At 49.4% G+C, this 20,904-nt stretch overlaps 1 protein-coding gene across 1 annotated transcript; it reads left to right on the top strand.

Moving 5' to 3' along the window:
* The first annotated feature begins 930 nt into the window (after positions 1–930).
* TRIM35 (tripartite motif containing 35) lies at positions 931–20,428 on the top strand. Its single transcript, XM_045535814.1, has 6 exons — positions 931–1,453; positions 12,758–12,853; positions 15,038–15,268; positions 16,189–16,211; positions 17,051–17,169; positions 17,995–20,428. Exons 1-6 carry the CDS (start codon positions 1,019–1,021, stop codon positions 18,570–18,572), a joined length of 1,482 nt encoding a protein of 493 aa, XP_045391770.1. The 5' UTR covers positions 931–1,018; the 3' UTR covers positions 18,573–20,428.
* The last annotated feature ends 476 nt before the right edge of the window (positions 20,429–20,904 follow it).

Genomic DNA, 20,904 nt, shown 5'->3' with positions numbered 1-20,904 from the left:
TAGGAAATCTGAATCTTTTATAATGGGGAGTCAGCCTGCTACAAATCTGCTTGGAGGGAGACATTATTTCTGCCTCCCAAGGCTGTTCACCACAGAAACATTCTTAAGAAGACAGCTGGAAAAAGGCAGTCAGTGTCTCTGCTCTCAAGACATGAAACATGTGGAGAACTGTCTCCCGAGAGAACAGGAACGGAAGTGTGTCATGTGAAAAGTATTCTACATCTGAAGGCTGTAAAGCGATCAAACTGAGGCAGGAATGGGCAGTTGGCGGAATTCAGGCCTGCTACACCAAGCAAGAATTCAGCGTAGATTCTAGTCTTCCCAGCTAACCTTTGCAGAAGTCCTTAATCTGTTTTAATGGGGACCTGTCTAATATCATGGTCACGTTCCCTGCTTATTTCTTGTTCCAAGTTTATCTTCACATTTCACGGAGACAGAGTCAGCACAGCCTTACTCGTGCGGAAACACACCGGGAAAGACTGTGACTTGTTCACTTACTCAACCACAGGACAAGAATCGGGTCTTCTCGGAGGTTCTCTACCCTCATCTGCTTCCTCTTCACCGCGGGGGGCGGGGTTAGACCGGCCAAAATAAGTCAATGACTGACAAGGGTGGAGCCAGGTCTTTGAAAAGATTCCCGGGCATTAAGGAAGGAGTTCCTAGACTTCCCTTCCCGCCTCGAGTCGGAAGTAGGTTTCCAGTGACACGGAAGCCTTACAGCTCAGTGGGGAACCGTTTCCGCGCCGGGATGGGCCGGCCCGCCCCGGACGCCGGGAGCCAGCGGGCCGGACCGAGCGCACCAGGCCCGCCCCGCTCTTCCGGGTTTTTCCGCGCCAACCGGAAGTGAGGCGGGGAACCTCCCTGCACGCCCCGCGCGATTGGCCAGCACCGCCGTCGCTCAGCGCTCCGAGGGGAAGGGGCTGGGCACCGCCCTCTCCAGGGCAGCAGGCGCGCGCCGCTTGGCAGGTGGGAGGGGCCGGGGCGACCATCGGGGGCGCCGGAGCCGGCGGCTCGGGCCATGGAGCGGAGCCCCGACGCGTCCCCTGGGCCTTCCCGCTCTTTCAAGGAGGAACTGCTGTGCGCCGTCTGCTACGACCCCTTCCGCGACGCCGTGACTCTGCGCTGCGGCCACAACTTCTGCCGCGGGTGCGTGAGCCGCTGCTGGGAGGTGCAGGTGGCGCCCACCTGCCCGGTGTGCAAGGACCGCGCGTCCCCCGCCGACCTGCGCACCAACCACACCCTCAACAACCTGGTGGAGAAGCTGCTGCGCGAGGAGGCCGAGGGCGCGCGCCGGGCAGGACACCGCTCCCCGCGCGTCTGCCGCCCGCACCGCGGTCAGTTCAGCCTCTTCTGCCTCGAGGACAAGGAGCTGCTGTGCTGCTCGTGCCAGGCCGACCCCCGGCACCAGGGCCACCGCGTGCAGCCCGTGAAGGACACTGCCCACGACTTTCGGGTAAGCGCGGCAGAGCGCTCGAGGTGGCCGAGCCGGCCACAGCCCAGCACCGCGTGGCTCTGCCGCTCCCGCCCTTCCTGGCAGCTGGAGCCGCCTGTGCCCAGTCCCAGCCCAGGACCCCCACCTCCCCGACCCCGGTTACCTGCCGGCGCTGTCTTCATCAAGGTGGGCCTAGGGGCCCGAGGTGGGAGAAGAGAGAATGTAAACAGAAAGTGAGAGCTGGGATTCCATGATGTTCTCAAGACAGCCCCATGCCCTTCTGTAGGGCCCAGGCCATGGCCTCCTCGTGCCAGCGGGGTGTGGCCCAGGCCCTCTGAGCAGCACTGGTCTGGCTAATGCCTAGGAACTCTCAAGCTTGGCACTCTCAGCTTAGAAGTAGAGGAAGAGCCCGAGACCTGGCCAGGCATGTGGAGCATTAAGATCACCCCCAAATCAGTTGCCTGCTTGCGAGCTGACCCCACAGTGTGTGTTATCTAGGCCTCTGGCCCCTGCCAGCTGGTTTATTCTGGCTTATCACTCAGCATCCTAATGCCTTGAGTTCCAGCGGCTGTGAATAAACCAAGGAGCAACTTACAGGGCAAAACTAACATGGAGAGTCCTTTGATACAGGAAGGAAAAATGGCCAGAAAATAAGGGTTAGCCTGGCTCAGCATTTTTCAGAATGTTTGACTTTAGCCTGTAGGAAGAAATCCGTTTTCCATTGTGGCCTAGAACATCCTAGAACATATATGTCAGTTGAATCAAAAGTTTTCTGAGAATGTCCATCATTCCCTGGCATTTTCTGTTACTTTACTTTTTAACAATTACACAGAATGTGAAACACTAAATTTATTTCATTGCCTCCTAATACATGAGTCACACCCACAGTTTGGAGAACAGGGGTTGCTGAGAGGAAGCTGAATGCATGGCAGGGAGGCCCTGCAAGAATCCCCAGTGCCTGGTCTCCAGACGCCCCCTTCTTTTTTTTTTTTGCAATGCCTGTGTTATGAAATATCAAATGTTGGCTACAGTTCTATACAGATTTTGATGAAGTTCAAGGGGAATGTAAGGGTGCCGTCGATATGCATGTCTGACAAGTAACCCTATATTGCTCCTGTCACCTTTGTTGTTTAACAGTGATCCACAACAGTGCTTTTTCCCAGTCCCGCTGGCAGAAGTGCCAGGTCCTGATTTGGACAGCTGAAGAAAGTGCTGGCCAGCCTGGAGGGGGACCATGGATTGGGTCACAAGTAGTCCCCATGGGGCTGGCAGGGGTACAGATCAGGAGATGGGCAGGGGTTAAGGCTGCAAACGCCCAGGCAGAGCCCGCAGGTCAGGGCCAAGCCCAGGATTTGAGAGCAGTGAGCCAGGCCCCAGAGCACAGGGTCTAGTGACAGCTTTCTGTGTATTCAACTAGATACCTTGTACTGCTAAGTCCCCAGATATTGCAGGAAACGAGATAGATGACAATTCCTAGCTTCAGGGAGCTTCCAGCAGAAACCAGAGGGACAAGGAGGTGTTGGCCAGGTGAAGGAGGGTGTTCCACGCAGATCCCCATAAGGGAGGCATGCACCTGCCATTTCTCTGACATCATCTCTTTTGCATTTTACCCTGTAGTAGGTCATGATAGTAATGGCATGCATTTCTATGGCATATTGAGTTGCTTCTCTGTCTCCTGGTCACCCAACACAGCAGCATATGGAAAGATCTGGAGGTGGGGAAGCCTGACTTTTCCAGGCACTGAAAGAGTTTCAGAGTAGTTGGAATGGGGATGGAGGTGCAGGAGGATCTGACAGGCCTGAGCCTTGGCCTTTACCCTGAAGACCGAAGTGAGCAGCTGGGGTTTTAGCAGAAGAATGGTGATATCTGAGGGGTAGGGAGGAGTCTAGTCCCGAAAGGTCTGAGGACAGTGCAAGCCGAGTGTGGTCAGCTCGATGTGGGTGCCACTCACTCATTTACTAGACCAATAGGTACCAAGGGCCCGTCGTGTGCCACGGCCTCGTACAGCCTGGTGGAGTTCACACTGCAGCAGGAAAGCCCGTCAGTAGACGTGGTTCTGCGGGACTGGAGGGGGCTGTGGGGAGCGGTAGGGGAAGTTCTCCCCACCGTCGGCGAGAAGGGGCAGGCCAGAGGCCGTGTGCCCTGCCGAGGGGCTTTTCCACTGCGTGCTGTAGGGAGCCCTGGAAGATTCTAGATAGGGGATTTTTGATGAGATGCATGCTTTAGAAAAAGATTACTTACTTTGGCAACTATGTGAGGAATTCAGCAAAAGTAATAATCATACCAGCTAACATGTTTTGGGTACCCACTGTGTGCCGGGTGCTTTCAAGTGTTCACACGTCAACAAATTTAATGCTCACAAAAACACTATGAGGTCGTGTATGAGTTTCCTATTAATGCTGTAACAAATGGCCACATAGTGGTCTCAAAGAGCATGAACTTATCATCCGATAGTTCTGGAGGTCAGAAGTCCTGAATCAAGGTGTCAGGGGGGTTTCGTTCTTTTTGGAGGCTCTAGGGGGTAATTTATTTCCTTGCCTTCTAGAGGCCCCTTCCTCCATCCTTAAAGTGCATCACTCCATTCTGCTGCTGTTGTCACATTGCCTTGTTTGACTAATTCTACTACCTCCCTCTTACAGGGGTTCGATTACACTGGGCCCACCTGGCTAATCCAGGATAATCTCCCCGTATCAAGATCCTTAATTTAATCTTCTGCAAATTCCTTCTGTCATGTAAAGTAACAAATCCACAGGTTCTAGGGATTAGAAAGTACACATCTTTTACTGGGGGGGGGCAGGGGGCAGTTTGCTACAGGTAGGTACTATTAGCCTCATTTTATGGACAGTGACACTGAGTCTCAGAGAGGTTAAGTAACTTGTCCAAAGTCACAGAGCAAGTAGATACAGAGTTCACCTGGGGCCTTGTTCAGTCCTTACTCTGGTCCTGGACTTTGAGAGAGCCTTCCCTTGTCCCAGAGCCTTGGAGACAGGCAGCTCTGGGTGTGGGCAGGCAGAAGGTGGTGACTGAGTGCCTACTATGTGCCAGGCATGGTGTGTCTAGTAGGGGACAGGACAATTTAAGATAGACCCGGCCTTTGTGGAGTCAGGTGGGCATGAATGACTCATCTCACTAAGAATGACACCGGTTCAGCTGACACTCCTGTGAAGGACAGAGCGGGATGTGGTGGTAGACTGTAAGGGGGCCTGTTCCTGTCTGGTGGGGCGTGGGAAGGAGTCTCCAAGGAAGTGACTTCACAGAGAGGAGCTAAGAGAGGGGTGGCCCGCAGTGAGGGGGTGCAGGGTGGGGCGTGCAGTGACAGGGAGGTGTTCCCAGTGAGGAATGAGGGGCTCCTTAGGGAGCTGGGGCTTTACAGTGTGACTTAAATTAAAACAAAACTAGTGTAAATTCACTTGCTTATGCAACATATAAGCAATAAAACCAAATGAAGTTGATAGATTAAATACAAATAAAACTTAAAGTCAACAACATTACTTAATATAATAATTACAGGGTTTCATTTTGCTGAAATGAAACCTCTGCTCCTGGCAAAGATACTTTTGGTTCCCCATTTACTCTGTTCCAAGTGATTACTTGATTTGCAAAAATTTCCCTGTTTGAAGCACTCTGAAACTTTCATAGGATGGGATTGGCCTTCATTTGGTTCTAGCACATTCTTTACCTGCTAAGTGTATTTCTGTTCTTTCCTGAAGACAAGAAAGGTAGTGTAGCCTGATGGCAAGTAAGCTGTTAACAAAACACGAGGGCTGGTGCTGACGTGCTGGGAGCCAAAAGCATGTGTCAGCACTCCGTTCATGAGATGACTCAGATTAGGTCCATCCTAGTATTGTTTTAGGTTGTCATTAAATGAAAACACACTCCAAATACACAGACACAGACCCCCAGGGGACTGTGAGGAGATGGTTACATTTCACTAATGAGAAAATGGAAGCTTGGACAGCCGTTGAGTAAGAGCCAACACTTACTGAATGCACAGCACGTACCTGCCACTCTCTTGCAAGCATTTTATGTGGATAGACTCGTGGACTCCTCACAGCAGTCCTTCGGGCTTATCCAGATGGGGAAACAGAGGTGCAGAGAAGCTGGGGAACTTGCTCAGGATCACCTGCTATTAGGTGGGATGTGAACCTGGGTGGCCGAGTGCCAGCGCCCTTAGCTACACCATCATCAGTCTGCCTGAAAACAAACATTTGAAATACACAGGAAAAAAGACAGGAGGCCCAGGTGACGGGCCAGCTTAGCGCAGACAGAGAAAACAGCATTCTTGGTTTTTATGGTGAAATTTGAGAGAATGTAGAAACTTTTTTGCCTTCATTTTTAAGGTGAAGAGCCTGATATCTGGAGAAAGAACTACCAATTCACCGGTGGTTGGTGACAAAGACCAGGCTCCAAATCGGCCGTCCTAACCGTCAGTGCGAGGCAGTGTAGCAGAAAGAACGTGGGCGTTCGTCGCACTCGATGGGCGAGTGGTTACCGGGCACCTGCCCTGTGCCTAGACCTGACGACGTGCAGGGAACCCAACAGAGTCTCCCGCCCTGCAGAGCACGTGCTCCTTCCTTCTGTAAAGGCACTGCCCGCTGGAGAGGACCTGGAGGGTAGGAACTGCCCTTGGGAAGCAATTATCCCGGATAGTGGTAGTGAGTGCCGGCATAGAGTGTCAGGGCACTGAGAGAGCCCCTGGAGACACACCTGAACAGGACCTCAACCGGAGAGATCAAGGTGGCCTCCTGGAGGACACGAGGGGTGCCAGGGCTGAGTGTTCAAGGTGGTGTTGAGATAGTTGGGGAAGCAGGTGGGGACCAGGCAGAGGCAGTGGTCTCACGGGACAGAAAACCGGGCTCAGGCCAGACAGATGCAGCTCTAGCACTTTCAGAAGGGGGCTCAGAAGGCCTTGTGGAATAACACTCTTTCTTTCTTCCCCTCAGCCCTACCGTCCCGCTCTCTGTTATAGCATAGAGCACCTGTCCTGTTAACCGATATCATGGGTAACATGATTTTGTAAAGTGCTTAAGGCATTAAATATGCGACTGAAATATGCCGCTTAAGGAATCAGCTTGTGAATTTTGAGAAATTGTGTAGACCCTATGATCGCATTGTGAATCCTTTAGTGGAAATAAAAACTTCCTATTTTGTGTGTGTTTGTAACTAATCTTGAGTATGATCATGTGATGCCAGAATCAGGGCTCATTTGCTCCCCTGGGCTTGGGCCAGGGTGACGCTCCAGACCGGTCTCAGGCCACCAAGCTCCGCCCAGACCAGGGAGGGTCCATGTGGGTTCTGAACAGGTTGCACCGGAGCCCTCAGTAATGCTGTGTCTGCCCTTTCAGGTGCTCTGTGGGCTACAGGCAGGTCCTTTGAAGGGTGGGTCTGTGTATGATCCACGCATGTTTAGGGTTAAAATCAGAATATCAAAAGCAAACAGAAAAGAATATTGTTTAGGTGCATTCAAATTCACACTTTTTATATGTAGTATTTTCTAGGTTAACCACTAAATGCATAGAAGGGGAAAAAGGGAATAAAGATGTACAGTAAATTTTTTTAAAAAGGCAATAAAAGAAAAATAAAACGAACAGGACAGATAGTACAGAATGAGGTGCCAAATTTAAATGCAAAATATTTCAGTGATTACCTGTTAAATGCTTCAGTTAAGTGACAGTGGTTGTCCCACTGGATAAGAAAACAAAACCCAATTCTGTGCTGCTTAATTTGATTATCTCAATAGGTGAAAAAGCATTTGATAATGTTCTCTGTCTTTTGGTGATTAAAAAAAACCTTAGCATACTAGAAATGGGAGGAATTTTGTTAATCTCATTAAGGGTATCTACCAAAAAACTTACAGCAAATACCATATTTAAATGAAAAATCACTGAAAGCTTTCTTATTAAGATCAGAAAGACAGGAATGCTCATTATGACCAATTCCACTCAATTTCATATTGGATATTCTTGCCAAGGAAGTAAGGCAAGAATCATAAATAAAAGATACAAGGTGTGGAAATAGGGAAAACAAGACTGGAATTGTGTGTAGATAATATGATTTCATATCTCTCCATAAAATTTCTATTGCATAAAAAATGAAAAGATTCTTTAGCCAAATTATGAGTATTAATAAGTTTAGGCAGAATGTTGAATCAAAATGTAAAATCAGTAAAATCAAAATATAAAATCAATTGTATTTTTATACATCACTAACAAATAGAAAGTAAAGTTTAAAGGTATGTTTATAATAGTATAAAAAATTAGGCCAGGCATGGTGGCTCATGCCTGTAATCCTAGCACTCTAGGAGGCCAAGGTGGGAGGATCGCTCGAGGTCAGGAGTTCGAGACCAGCCTGAGCAAGAGCGAGACCCTGTCTCTACTAAAAATAGAAAGAAATTAGCTGGACAACTAAAAATATATAGAAAAAATTAGCCAGGCATGGTGGCACATGCCTGTAGTCCCAGCTACTTGGGAGGCTGAGGCAGGAGGATCGCTTGAGCCCAGGAGTTTGAGGTTGCTGTGAGCCAGGCTGACGCCACGGCACTTTAGCCCGGGCAACAGAGTGAGACTCTGTCTCAAAAAAAAAAAAAAAAAAAAATCAAGTATATACAAAGAAATTAACAAAAAATACGCTAAAGTCTGGTAGGAAAAAATATAATACTTCATTGAGAGACATCAAAGAAAATTAAATAACTGGTGAGATATATCACGTTCATAGATTAGGAGACTCGGTATTTAAATATTTCAGTTTTCCCCAGATTGATCTATGGAGACAATACTGTATTAATCTAAATCTCAACATGATTATTTCTGTGCAGCTTGACAAGCTAATTCTAAAATGTCTGAGACACCCAAAGGGCCAAGAATTGCTGAGACAATCTTGAAGAGATACCTCTCTGAGATCATCTTATTCTACAGCGACAGAAATTAAGACTGTGTGATACTGGCGGGAGCATAACAGATGGGCCAGGGAAATAGGCGAGAGGCGAGAAACAGATCACGTGGGATTTGGGACAGAGGTGGCTCTGCAAATCAGTGGGAATGGTGGTCTTGTTAAATAATGGTGCTGAGACAGTCACACCAGGTACAAGAGCACACTCCAGGCATCTACATTACACCTAAACGTGAATGTCAAGCTTGAGAAAATAAGATAGGGGATTATCTTCAGGACCCCAGTACAGAAAAGTGTTTCTTAAAACTAAAGCACCCCAATCCTAAAGGAAAAGATTGATAAATTTGGCCATATTGAAGTTAAGAAAGATACATGATGCAATAGAAAATACCCATCATACATCCAACCGACCAAGGACCTACATTGTGCATACATAATAAATTCCGACACCCTAGTAGGAAAATGGCGGGCGACCCCACAGAAACATGGGCAAAAGACTTTACTAGGTATTAATACTTAAAAGCAAAGATCTAAGTGGTCAATAAACATTTTCCATTAACATTACTCATGTTGTATAAATTGGTATAACTGCTTTGGAGAACAGTTTGGCATTACCTACTTATTTGAAGACATCTCCCGTGGCCCAGTAATTCTACCCCCAGGAACGTACTGTGGAGAAATGAGAGCATGTGTGCCCCCGGGAGACATGCACGAGAGTCATAGCATTTGTGTTACGCCCAGCTGTCCATTAACACTGGAATTGCATAAATAACTGGTTATTCGTACAATGGATTACCATACAACAACGAAAACAAGCTTATTTACGTATGACGAGGTAGTTGAATCCTACAGACCTTATATGAAGGAAGCAAGACACAAAATACATGTAGCATGATGCCGATAATATAAAGTTCCAAAATAGACAAAAACTAAAGTGTGTATTATTTAGGTTAGGCATGCGTACACAGGTGATAAAATGATAAAGAAAAGCAAGGATATACTATAAAAATCAGGACAGTAGTTCCCTGTAGGAGGAAGAAGGGAGTGGGTTGAGGAGGGGCAAGGGGCACATGCTGGGTAGTGGTTATAGGGGTGTTCAATTTATAATTAAGAAATTACACATTTATCTTTTATGCCAAAGAAAATAAATTGCTGACAACGGGAGGTTGAGCGGTTAAAAAAAAAAAATTAAACCTGAGAGAAATTAAAAGGAAGGAGTTTCCTTTCAATGAGGAAGATCTCAGAAAGTGATAAGAGAGGCTAAAACTTCTGAATTTTTTGTTTATAGGCTTTTAAAAAATTCTAGGTATAATTTATGTACAGTAAGATGCATAGATCTTAAATGTTCAATTCAGTGAGTTCTGCTGTTATAGACACCCTTAACCTGCACCCCAAAACAAAATATATTTCCACCACCAGGGAAAGTTCCCTTCTCCCCTTTTTTAGTAGGTCCCCCACCAAGAAGTAACCACCTTCTCTCACCTTGATGTTGCCTGTTCTTGAACTTCATATAAATGAGACGATGCTACTCTTCTGTCTGGCTTCTCTAAAATAATGTATATATTTTGGATTCATTGATGTTCGTGTGTGTATCAGCACTTTGTTCCTTTCTTACTGCTAAGTGGTTTCCCATTATACAAATATACTACACTTTATTATCCATATCTTATGGATGGACATTTGGGTTGTTTCCAGTTTTTGAATTCATTAATGTTTAAAATGCATTGTTTTGTTTGATGTTTATAGGAGGAAAGTTTCATTAACATGCTAGGTTATTTAAGGAATTGGGCAAAATCATTGCAGAATTCTAAGCTTTTATTTTCCAGAATAAAAACTGGCAACATGTTTGAAGACAACAAATTTGGAAATAAGATCACATGTTTAAAAATACAAAGACAACTGGACAAACCTAGTAATAGCCCTTGTAATAAAATAGGGTGTGTAGTTTGGTGGCCGAGGGCCAGGCCTTTATAGTTGAACAGTTCTGAGTACAATCCTGGTTCTGCCACTGCCTGACTGTACAACTTTGGCAAGTCACTTACCTCCTTTGGGCCTTATTTTCTCCTCTGGGTAGCAGGAATCACAGTGTCTACCTCATAGGGAGAATTTGAATTAAGTAATAGATTTAAATAGAATGATGTTTGTAAAGTGCACAATTTAGTGCCTGGTGTGTAGTGCGTGCTCAATAATTATAGCTTACGAGTAATGTTATAATTGTTCTTGGTCTCACCAGCTGACATCTCAGAGAAGGACCATTTTAGGCTTGGTCTTTTCTGATGTAAACCACAACTCTCCGAGTAATTGAAAAGTCTGAGAAGATCAAGCCCCCTCCCATCCTTACTATCCTATAGCCACCTAAGGGCCAGGGTCAAAGGGCAGAGGGCTGGGCGGTGCTGTTTTGGGGCCAGCACACCCCTGGGCAGGTGCTTCACTCCTGCCATTCTCACTGGGCAGATCACAGAAGTGTCCTTTCAGACTCTGTTACGTGACTTTGTATCAAAAATCTCATTCTACAAAATAAAACATGGGGATGACATTTTAGTGATCTTGTTAGCGCTCATACTAACATTATTTTGCTTTCTGGGTGACACATCTTAGAGATGACATAGAACAGAAAACAGTGTTTAAAAATCTGTTAAATATTCTCACTAAGAACATAAAAATGATCAGAGTGAGTAGAAAATAGAACTGGCAGACAATGGAACCAGTCACTGTTTTGTTTTCTATAGTGTAAGAGTTAGCTGGCCAGACGGGCTGGTTCTCTGTGGCTGCACAGCAGATTTCCCCAAAACTTAGTGCCTTAAAACAACAAACATTTATGATCTCACGGTTTCCGAGGGTCAGGAATCCGGGCATGGCTCAACTCTGGGTGCCTCTGCCTCAAGCTCACGAGGCTGCAGTCAAGGTGCTGGCCGGCTGTGTGGTCTCATTTGAAAGCTCACCCAGGGCAGGATCCTCCTTCAAGCTCACTCGTGTGGTTGTTGGCCTGAGAGCCTCAGTCCTTTACCAGCTGTAGGTCAGAGGCCACCATCAGTTACCTTCACTTTTGCCACATTCTGTTATCTAGACGCATACAGGGGAGGGGATTTCACAAGGGCGTGAATGCCGGGAGGTGGGGATCCCTGGGGCCATTTCTGAGGCTGCCTACTTCAGCCTGCCCTCTGGTTCCCATGCACCACATCCCTCCCACACGCAAAACCCCTTCACCCTCTCCCAGCTCCCAAACGTGCCTTCCCATTGCAGCATCCGCCCGAAGTCCACACGCTCATCATCTAAATCAGGTCTGGGTGGGGATGAGGCTTTTGGGGGCAGATACGTATTATCTGTTCTGGGTAACAAATCACCCCAACATTTAGCAGCTTGAAACAAACTCTTATCTCACAGGAGGATGGGATCGCTGTGGCTGTCTCAGGGGCCACCTGCACAAGTGTCCGAGTTGACGCCCTGGGTCTGCCACGGACAGGCTGCAAGCCCTCGGGCTGGTCACTTCCCCTCTGAGCTTCACTTGCTCATCTGTACAATGGGGCTAATAATATTACTTCCCTAATAGGGATCATGTAATGATTAAACGACATACTTTCTCAAGTAATTAGCACAGTCCTTGGCACAGAGTAAATGCTCAATCCATGACAGTCATTTATAATTAATAGTATTAGAATTGTTACTATTTTTCCTAAGAAGAAACTTGAGCAGCTTTCTCAGAGTGTAGAGAGAAGAGGATAAAGGTGGAGAGAAAATGTTTGGTCTCAGACACAGACGGTGAGAATCCAGCCAGCACTCGCCGTCGCTCTTCAAGGAGTCCAAGGAGATCAGAAGCAACGATTAGAGTTTAAAAAACAAAACACACTAAACAAGAGCTGTTCGAACCTGCTGATTAAAGTATTTCACGTGATCCATCAGTATTAGAAGGTCAGGGTAGGGAAGGGTATTGGGGGGGCATATTTAGGGAAGGCGTTGTGGGAACTAACCGAGCCCCGTGGGAGTGACTGGGCTGGTCCCCACTGTCAGACCTGCACGGTAATGACCGCAGACCCATCCAGTTTGGAACATTGCAAAGGGGAACTGTGACCACGCTGCCTTTACCATTATCCACACAGCCCCGGGATGCAGGGCCCAGCTTTAGGCCCGAGCAGGACTCCCTTCCATGCTATACCGTGACCAGCACGAGAGGAAACAGGTCCCATCTCCGCATCTGAACCGGGCTGGGTTAGAGGGTCTCTGAGGGCCCCTTACGCTGTAAAGGTCAGACTCAAGGTCAGGACCCTACTTAACCATTCGGCTGTGCCCACAGTGCTAGGTACCGTCCGGGTTCAGCAAACGCGGCGGCGTTACCCTCATGTTGGAGTGGCATTGCCTTGTTAACGTGGTGTGTCTGTCCTCCCCGCCCGGCCTCCAGCCCTGACCTGCCTCCCTTCCTCCTCTTCTTCCCCACGCCAGGCCAAGTGCAGGAACATGGAGCACGCGCTGCGGGAGAAGGCCAAGGCCTTCTGGGCCATGCGGCGCTCCTACGAGGCCATCACCAAGCACAATCAGGTGAGTGAGCACGTGGGCTGAGCGGGGGCATTGGGGCCACTAGGGCATTCGGGGCGACGGGCGAAGGTGGGCTGGCCTGGTTTTGGCTGGCATCACCTACCAGGCAACTGCTGACCGGAGCTGGCCTTCCTGAGCTCTGACAGCCTGGTGCAGCCATGCCCTGGCTCCGAGTGTGGCTTCTCTGCCCCGGTTCCTCTAAAGACCTGGGCGTGGCCATAGCAGCAGCTTAAAAATCCACCTGCGCCATCTGCACGTTGGTGTAAGAGAAACTTCAGCACGTACCTCTCCTCACCGTCTGCCCGTGTGCTGAAGCTGCTGATGACCTGAGGTTCATTAGCGATTCCTGTTTCCTCTCGGTCCCCATGTGCACTCCATCAGCAGTCCTGCCCCCTTCTCCAAATACATCACACCTGCACAGCTCTCCGCCTCACTGCTGCCACCCTGGTCCAGGTCGGCATCACTGCTCACCTGGCCCCGTGCCCTGCCTGTGCCTCCTGCTGTCCTGGACGGGGTGACCTTGTAGAGAAACACGTCAGCCGCGCCACCCCTCTGCTGCAAACTGCCCGTGGCTTCCCACCGCACTTGGGCACAACCCTCACTCCTTCCATTGGACTGGCTTGCCTTGTACGGGACTGTAGTTGGGGACTGTCCATCTGTCCGCTGGCAACACCACTTGGCCATCCTAGGCAGCGTAAACTGAGGGCAACAGGGTCAGGTGTGAGGCCTCTAGGATTCCAGCTTGATTAACGCTTTTCCTGTTAAGTTCCATTAATCCAGGTCGATGAGAGAAGTGAAAGTTTTGGTGTTTACCCCTTTGCAGTGAGGCTGTTATTCCCAGTTGTGGGGGCAGTTGACTGTGCACGTGCTGATTTTTCCTCAGGGACTCCACTTTCTCTAACACAGCCCTTATCAGTCTTTTATCTGTTCTCATTTGCATTTCTTTGATTATTGGTAAGTTCTCTTTTTCCCCTTGAAATATTTGTCTTTTCTCCTAGTGGAGTTGTATTAATAAAAGTGCTTTGTACATTAAGAATAATAACAGTTTGTCATTTGTGTTTCAAATATTTTTTTAGTTATTTCGTTTTCACTGAATCATTTCACTTTTTCTGGTCATTTTCACTTTGTCAGTGAATCATTTTGTCATCGTATTTCCAGTGCTGTAGACATACAGATGGTCCCCAGCTTATGATGGTTCAGTTTTTTGACTTTACAATGGTGTGACATCGGTACACACTCAGTAGAAGCTGTACTTCAAGTACCCACACAGTCATTTTGTCTTTCACTTTCAATACAGTATTCAGTGAATTATGTGAGATAGTCAACACTTTATTACAGCATAGGCTTTGGCTGGGTGTGGTAATGTGGTGGTGTGTGCCTACAGTCCCAGCTACTCAGGAGGCTGAGGCAGGAGGATCACTTGAGCCCAGGGGTTCAAGGCTGCACTGAGCTATGATCATGCTGCTGCACTCCAGCCTGGGCAAGAGAGCAAGACTCTATCTCTGAAAAAATAAAAATAAATAAAATAAAATAGGCTTTGTGTTAGGTGATTTTGCTCAACTGTTGGCTAATGTAAGTATCCTGAACCCATTTTAGGTAGGCTAGACTATACCGCGATGTTTGGTAGGTTGGGTGTATTAAATGCATTTTCAACTTAATATTTTCAATATACAATGGGTTTGTTGGGACGTAACCCCATCATAAGTTGAGGAGCATCTGTATCAAACTTTATATCCAAAGATGAGATTACTAAGCTGCCATTGCTAGAGCACACATTTTGAGTTGTTTTTCCAGTAGTTGTCATGGAACTATATTTATTATATTTATATATTTAACTTTATTAACAGTCTTCCCATATGAAACTTCTTATTTTCTGTGTATTTAATTATCTCATTCTTTCTTTAAGCCTTCTCAGTTTCATGTTATGCTCAGGAATGTCTTTCTCATTCCAAGATAAGAAAAATATTTCTTTGCTTTTTCTTTGATTACATTTACAGTTTTGCCTTTGCTTTTTTAATGCTTTTTGCGGTTATGATTTGCGGTGTATGATTTTACCTGTAGGGTTCCACATGTGATTTCTTCTCAGCGTGGAGTTTCTTTACTAAGAACCGGGAAGTCCCTGGGCCGGGTGGTGGCTGAGGCTCCCTGCACGTGTGACCTCTGACTCCCGCCTGCTCTCTGCACCAGGTGGAGGCTGCCTGGCTGGAGAGTCGGATCCGGCAGGATTTCGACAAGCTGCGGGAGTTCCTGCGGGTGGAGGAGCAGGCCATCCTGGACGCCATGGCCGAGGAGACGAGGCAGAAGCAGCTGCTGGCCGAGGAGAAGATGAAGCAGCTCAGGGAGGAGACGGAGGTGCTGGCCCATGAGATCGAGCGTCTGCAGATGGAGATGAAGGAAGATGATGTTTCTTTTCTCATGGTAAGGAGCTCCACATCTGGATTCAGGGACAGGGGCCAGATGTTGGGGTCCAGCTGGGAGCCAGCGATCACCACCCCTGGCCAACCCAGTCTTCCTGGAGCTTCCGGGGTGCTGGCCTGGAGGCACATACAGGTGATGGGCTTTGTCCCAAAAGGCTAAAAAGACTAATTGGAGCAGAGTTCCTTGGGAGCCTCTTATTTTTCTCTTAACTTTCTCTTCTTCCCCCCTCCCCACCCCACACTCACTCTTGCTCTCAATTTTTGTGTCTTGTTTCTTCTTTCTATCCTTTTATAAAATGGAGTCTTTTAAGATTATTCAGTTATTTATATTTTGGATTTAAATATGATGCCTTGGTATTCTTTCTTCTCAAGAAAAGGATGATTTTATTCTCTCTTTAAACTGATAATATTGAGTCCATTTTTACTTCCTTTTATTGCTTTCATTTCTACTTCATGAGCCATTGGTGCTTACAGAGAAGTTTCTGTAACTTGAAAGCCGGTTTGCAGATCAGTGAGGATAGGGAGGTTTCGCTGCCTCCTGGAGAAGAGCTGAACTCTGGAAAGGGGAGTCTTTTTAGAACGGAGTAGGCAGGGACGGGGACATCTATCTGTTCAGGCAGGTGCCACGTCCTGGGCCAGACCTTTGTGGGTTCTCCGCCTTATACAAAGCCTTGAACTGTGATGTCTCCTGTCTCCAAAATGCCACGGATTATGAAATCATCCGCTGGGTTTTAAGAGCTGGGTCCTACCGATCAGGAAATTGGAAGTGTCGTCTTGCCCAGCACCCAGTGTGCTTTCTGGAATGGTTTCTGGCTCCTTTTTTTTTTTTTTTTTTTTTTTAAATAACAGCTTTATTGAGATATAATTCACATACTACATTTTCTCTATATCTGTGTTTCTGTTTTTTTTTCTTTTTTCCAGAAACACAAGAGCCGAAAACGCCGGTAAGTTGCTAAAGCTGGTGGAGGGGATGGGAAGAGCAGGCAGGATACCAGGGGTGCAAACTTCAGCGGCCCCGGGGCCAGGCAGGTAACAGCCAGCTGAGTGTGACACAGAGGGAATGGCGGGGCCTGGCCAGGTGGAGAGAGCCCCTTCCACAGCATCCTAAATCTGGTTGGCCCTGGGCGGAGTGTCGTTCTCCTGAGCGTGGAGGGTCCCCATCCACCGTGCATGGAGGGAGAACATGGCTCATAGTTCTCAGGGAGTCATCCAGTAGCAGGCTTGTTCTTGGTCAGCCCCCTGCCTCCGAGAGTCCCAAGCCACACTCGTTTGTGTTGATGGTTGTTGGGTTCGCAGGGCTGGATGAGGAAGAGCTGTGTCCCAGTCAGAGCTGTGCAAAGATGGAAGAGAGAGCTTGGGGCAGTAGTGAGTTCGCTGTGCTCACTACTCACTGGCGGTGTGTGAGCCAAAGCCGGATGACACCCTGGGACTGGTGGACTAGGGCACCCTTAGGGTCCCTTCCAACTCAGACATCCCATGAGCCGGATGTGTAAATGTGATTTCTGCCCAAGAGGATGGCAGCTGTGGCGAAGAACCTTCTATTTGTGTTTCTCCCAGCTGGGGCAAGGTGAGCCCTCGTACTGGATCCTGAAGGGCTGTAGCAGCCCAGTGGGTCCCTGGCCTGTCTCCTATCTGAGTCCCATCCAGTCTTGTCTTGGGGAAGGTGGCCAGGAGACTTGGGACCGAGGCGAAGGAACCAGTCCTGTTGCCAGATTCCAGTTAACCCAGTTTGGCCGAGGATGCGTGGCCCCGGCCCTGCCCGATGCCTGGTTCTCCTTCCCAGACTCTTCTGCACCGTGGAGCCCGAGCCCGTGCAGCCCGGCATGCTCATCGACGTCTGCAAGTACCTGGACTCCCTGCAGTTCCGCGTCTGGAAGAAGATGGTCGGGTCTGTCGAATCCGGTCAGTGGGGGCGCGGGCAGGTGTTCTAAGCACGGGGGTGGTTCTTCATGCTGGCAGAGAGCCAGCTGGACTCGTCTCTGCCAGGCCCCACCTGCTCAGAGCTCCCTCCTGGTTCAGCTCATCTCCCACCTGCCCTCCAGGCAGGTCCTCTGGTCCCCTTCACTCTGGCCAGACCGTCCTACCCTCCTGGCACAACGCCTTCCTCTGGGGGTCCTGACACTCTGCCACCTCCTTAGAGAGGGAAACCAGCTTCCCTCTCTTCAGAACTGTGTCACATATATGATGCAAGACTTCCTTGCTCTAGGGTCACCTCTCCCAAAGGGACTGTAGCCACTGTGTCCTGTGACCCAGGGGGGTGGCACATGCTTTTCTAAGACATCACAGGGTCTTGGGAATGTGATGAGTCCCTGCCCCGTATAGTTCCCTGTGGCTGCCATAACAAAAGACCATAGACTGGGGGGCTTAGAACAATAGAAATTTGTTCTCTCACAGTTGCATCTCTGCCTCCTCTGCCACCCCACGTTCTCCCCTGTGCACCTTTGTGTCCCTTCTCCTTTTATAAAGATCCCAGTCATTGCGTTAGGGGCCCACCCTTCTCCAGCCTGGCTTCCTCTTATCTAATACATCTGCAGTGACCTCATTCCCAAATAAGGTCAGGTTGTGAGGGACTGGGTTAGGACGGCCACGTATCTTTTTGGGGTGCACAGTCCAACCCTTAACACCACCCCTCAGCTCCAGGCAGTAGACAAAGTGGGGCTTGGGGTCGGCGTGGCGGAGGGGAGGGGCATCAGGTTTGCTGATTTCCCCGTTTCCCCTCTCTGGCAGTGCCCTTCAGCTTAGACCCCAACACCGCGGCCGGCTGGCTCTCCGTGTCCGACGACCTCACCAGCGTCACCAACCACGGCTACCGCGTGCAGGTGGAGAACCCGGAGCGCTTCTCCTCGGCGCCCTGCCTGCTGGGCTCCCGCGTCTTCTCGCAGGGCTCCCACGCCTGGGAGGTGGCGCTCGGGGGGCTGCAGAGCTGGCGGGTGGGCGTGGTGCGGGTGCGGCAGGACGCCGGCGCCGAGGGCCACTCGCACAGCTGCTACCACGACACTCGCTCGGGCTTCTGGTACGTGTGCCGCACGCAGGGCGTGGAGGGGGACCACTGCGTGACCTCGGACCCGGCCACGTCGCCGCTGGTCCTGGCCATTCCGCGCCGCCTGCGCGTGGAGCTGGAGTGCGAGGAGGGCGAGCTGTCCTTCTACGACGCCGAGCGCCACTGCCACCTGTACACCTTCCACGCCCGCTTCGGGGCGGTGCGGCCCTACTTCTACCTGGGCGGCGCGCGGGGGGACGGGCCCCTGGAGCCCCTGCGCATCTGCCCCCTGCGCGTCAGCGTCAAGGAGGGACTGGACGGCTGAGCTGGCCCAGCCCTCCCGGCGCTGCCCGGTCTTGTGCCACGGCCCTGTTGCTCTTTCTGCGCCCTCCCTCGTGCCCGCACTCACCCGGGCACCGCTCTGCCTCCGCCTCCTGGCCGGGGTCTTCCTCCCCTCCAGACTCGTCCTTTTCCGTGACTCCAGGCCCTGCGCCTCTCTTTATGTTTGGTCCCTTCCTCTGCCCACAATAGGAGCCATCCAGGGGGTACCTCGCCGGGCAGGCTCTCCCCAGAGCCCTGGCGCCTTCAGGGTATAAATTTTCTGAATCCTCCTTCCAGGATTTCCGGGGATAATGTTTGCTTCTAGAACGGGCTTGTGTTAAAGTGTAGATTTTATTGTTATCAGGTGCGATCAGCCAATCGTGAGACGTACTGCCATTACTGCCATTGGAAAGATCGTTTGTCACTCACAGTTCCCTGGAGGAGAGGGCAGGCCAGGCCACAGGGCACGTAGGAAATACTGGGTTGGTCAGGAGGTGGAGGACTGGGGGACACCGGCTGAGAGACTATACTGTGCTTTCCTCAGGAAGGAACGGGCAGGGCAAGGTGGACAGGCTTAGGATTGGCTGGCTGGAGTGATTTCAGCAGCTCTGGGCAGTGGCTGCCCCTGGCTGTCTGCTACCTGGCGCTGGGATGGTCAGGACAAGGGAATACTGGCTTGGACGGAGAGAGCCCTGTGAGAGGCAGGTACAGGAGGTGGTGGGGGTGTAGCCCTGGGTGGCCTGGTTTGCTCCAGCCGAGGTGTTTGCTGGCCTGGGAGGGGCAGTCTCTCCAGGGCCAGTGAGGTCCCAGATGCCAGAGCATCAGGGATACAGTAAATAAGAAGATACAGTTCCTGCAGGGCTTGCTGCCCTGACTCTGGGACAGGACCCAGGGCTTGGCTTGTCTTTTATTGTATGTCAGTATTCTAAAACTTCTCTGCGGGTTCTCCTTTCCCATCAGATCAGCTCTGATTTATATCTATACCTCTTGGATGATTTCCTCTGAACAGAGGGTTCTGGAGCACTTAAAAACAAAATCTTTACAACAGTGGTGTCGGCCCGTTCCCTGGGGCCTCAGTGTCCTCACCTGTGGATGAGACAGGGCTGGACCAGGGCGTCCTTCCGTGGTTGTGGTGGAGGAAGTTCCCCTGGTTCATTCTCGTCAGCCCGACAAGGGAAGGAAAGGGGGGGGGCCCTTTTCAGTTAGGAAGAAAGGAAAGGGCTGTCCCCCAGGGGTGGCACCTTGGTTGCTGCCCTAGGTGCTGTGTGCGAGGGGAGGGTGGCAGGTACCACCTGCTCTTCTCCGCCGACTTCACCCTGCTCATTCTTGCTCTGCTACTTGCGTTTTCATCCCAAATTTCTTCTCCCTCCACGTGCCTGCAGGCTTGTACCTGTGCTTGTTCTCTCTCACACGTGCCTCCAGAGAGTTTGTAATTTTCAACTGAATGTGTCCCAGGGAGCGGCGTCGTAAGAGCAGTGTTAAAATTGGGGGCACGTTCCTGGCCGAGGACTCGGAGTCCTGCCTCCTGCCTGTACCCCCAGTTCACAACACCGTTTCAAACAACTTATGACTCACGCCTCTTAGTTGGTGATAAATGTGTACATACGTTGGTTACATAAAAAGCAGGGCCAGGGAGGAAATGCCACCGCCCTGTGAAGCGGGTGGGTTGGGAGAGGTGAGGCTGTTGGCAAACGAGCGCATGCGCCTGGTTGAAGATGCTTCAGCACTTCGGGAGCCAAACACGTCTGAGAACGTACACCCTCCACTAGAAACTACCCGGCCCGTCAAATAGAATTTCTATGTAATAAACTTGACTGGAAATTATTTTGTCAGTTATGCAATAAACATTTTTTAAACCTGGTTCTTAGTGTGCATACAATAAACTTTTAAAAATGTTTTTTTATTTTCACCTTAGATATTGAAAGAGTTTTTTTTAAACAAACATGATAATTTGAATAGCCTAGGCCTATTTTTTTTAAAAAAAATGATATTTGAGCTAAAACCCACTATTTTCCTTTCAGTGTTCTTATAAGCAGAAGTTCATCCATGTTGTAGCAGGTGTCCGACTTTTTTCCATTCTATTGTTGGATAAATATTCCATTGTATGGAATGATATACAGTATTACCTTTTATCCATTCATCAGTTGGTGGACATCTGGACTGTTTCCACTTTTCGACTATTACAAATAATGCTGCTATGAACGTTGGCGTACGTGTTTTTGTGTGGACACATGTTTTCAGTTCTCTTTGGTATATACCTAGGAGATTTGCTGGATCATATAGTAACTCTGTGGAACCCTTCGAGGCGCTCCCAAGCTGTTTTCCAGTGTGGCTGT

Source organism: Lemur catta, chromosome 22 (genome assembly GCF_020740605.2).
Source record: "Lemur catta isolate mLemCat1 chromosome 22, mLemCat1.pri, whole genome shotgun sequence".
Classification (NCBI taxonomy): Eukaryota; Metazoa; Chordata; class Mammalia; order Primates; family Lemuridae; genus Lemur; species Lemur catta.
Note: the sequence above shows the minus strand (reverse complement) of the source record. Positions and strands in the feature narration are given on the sequence as shown.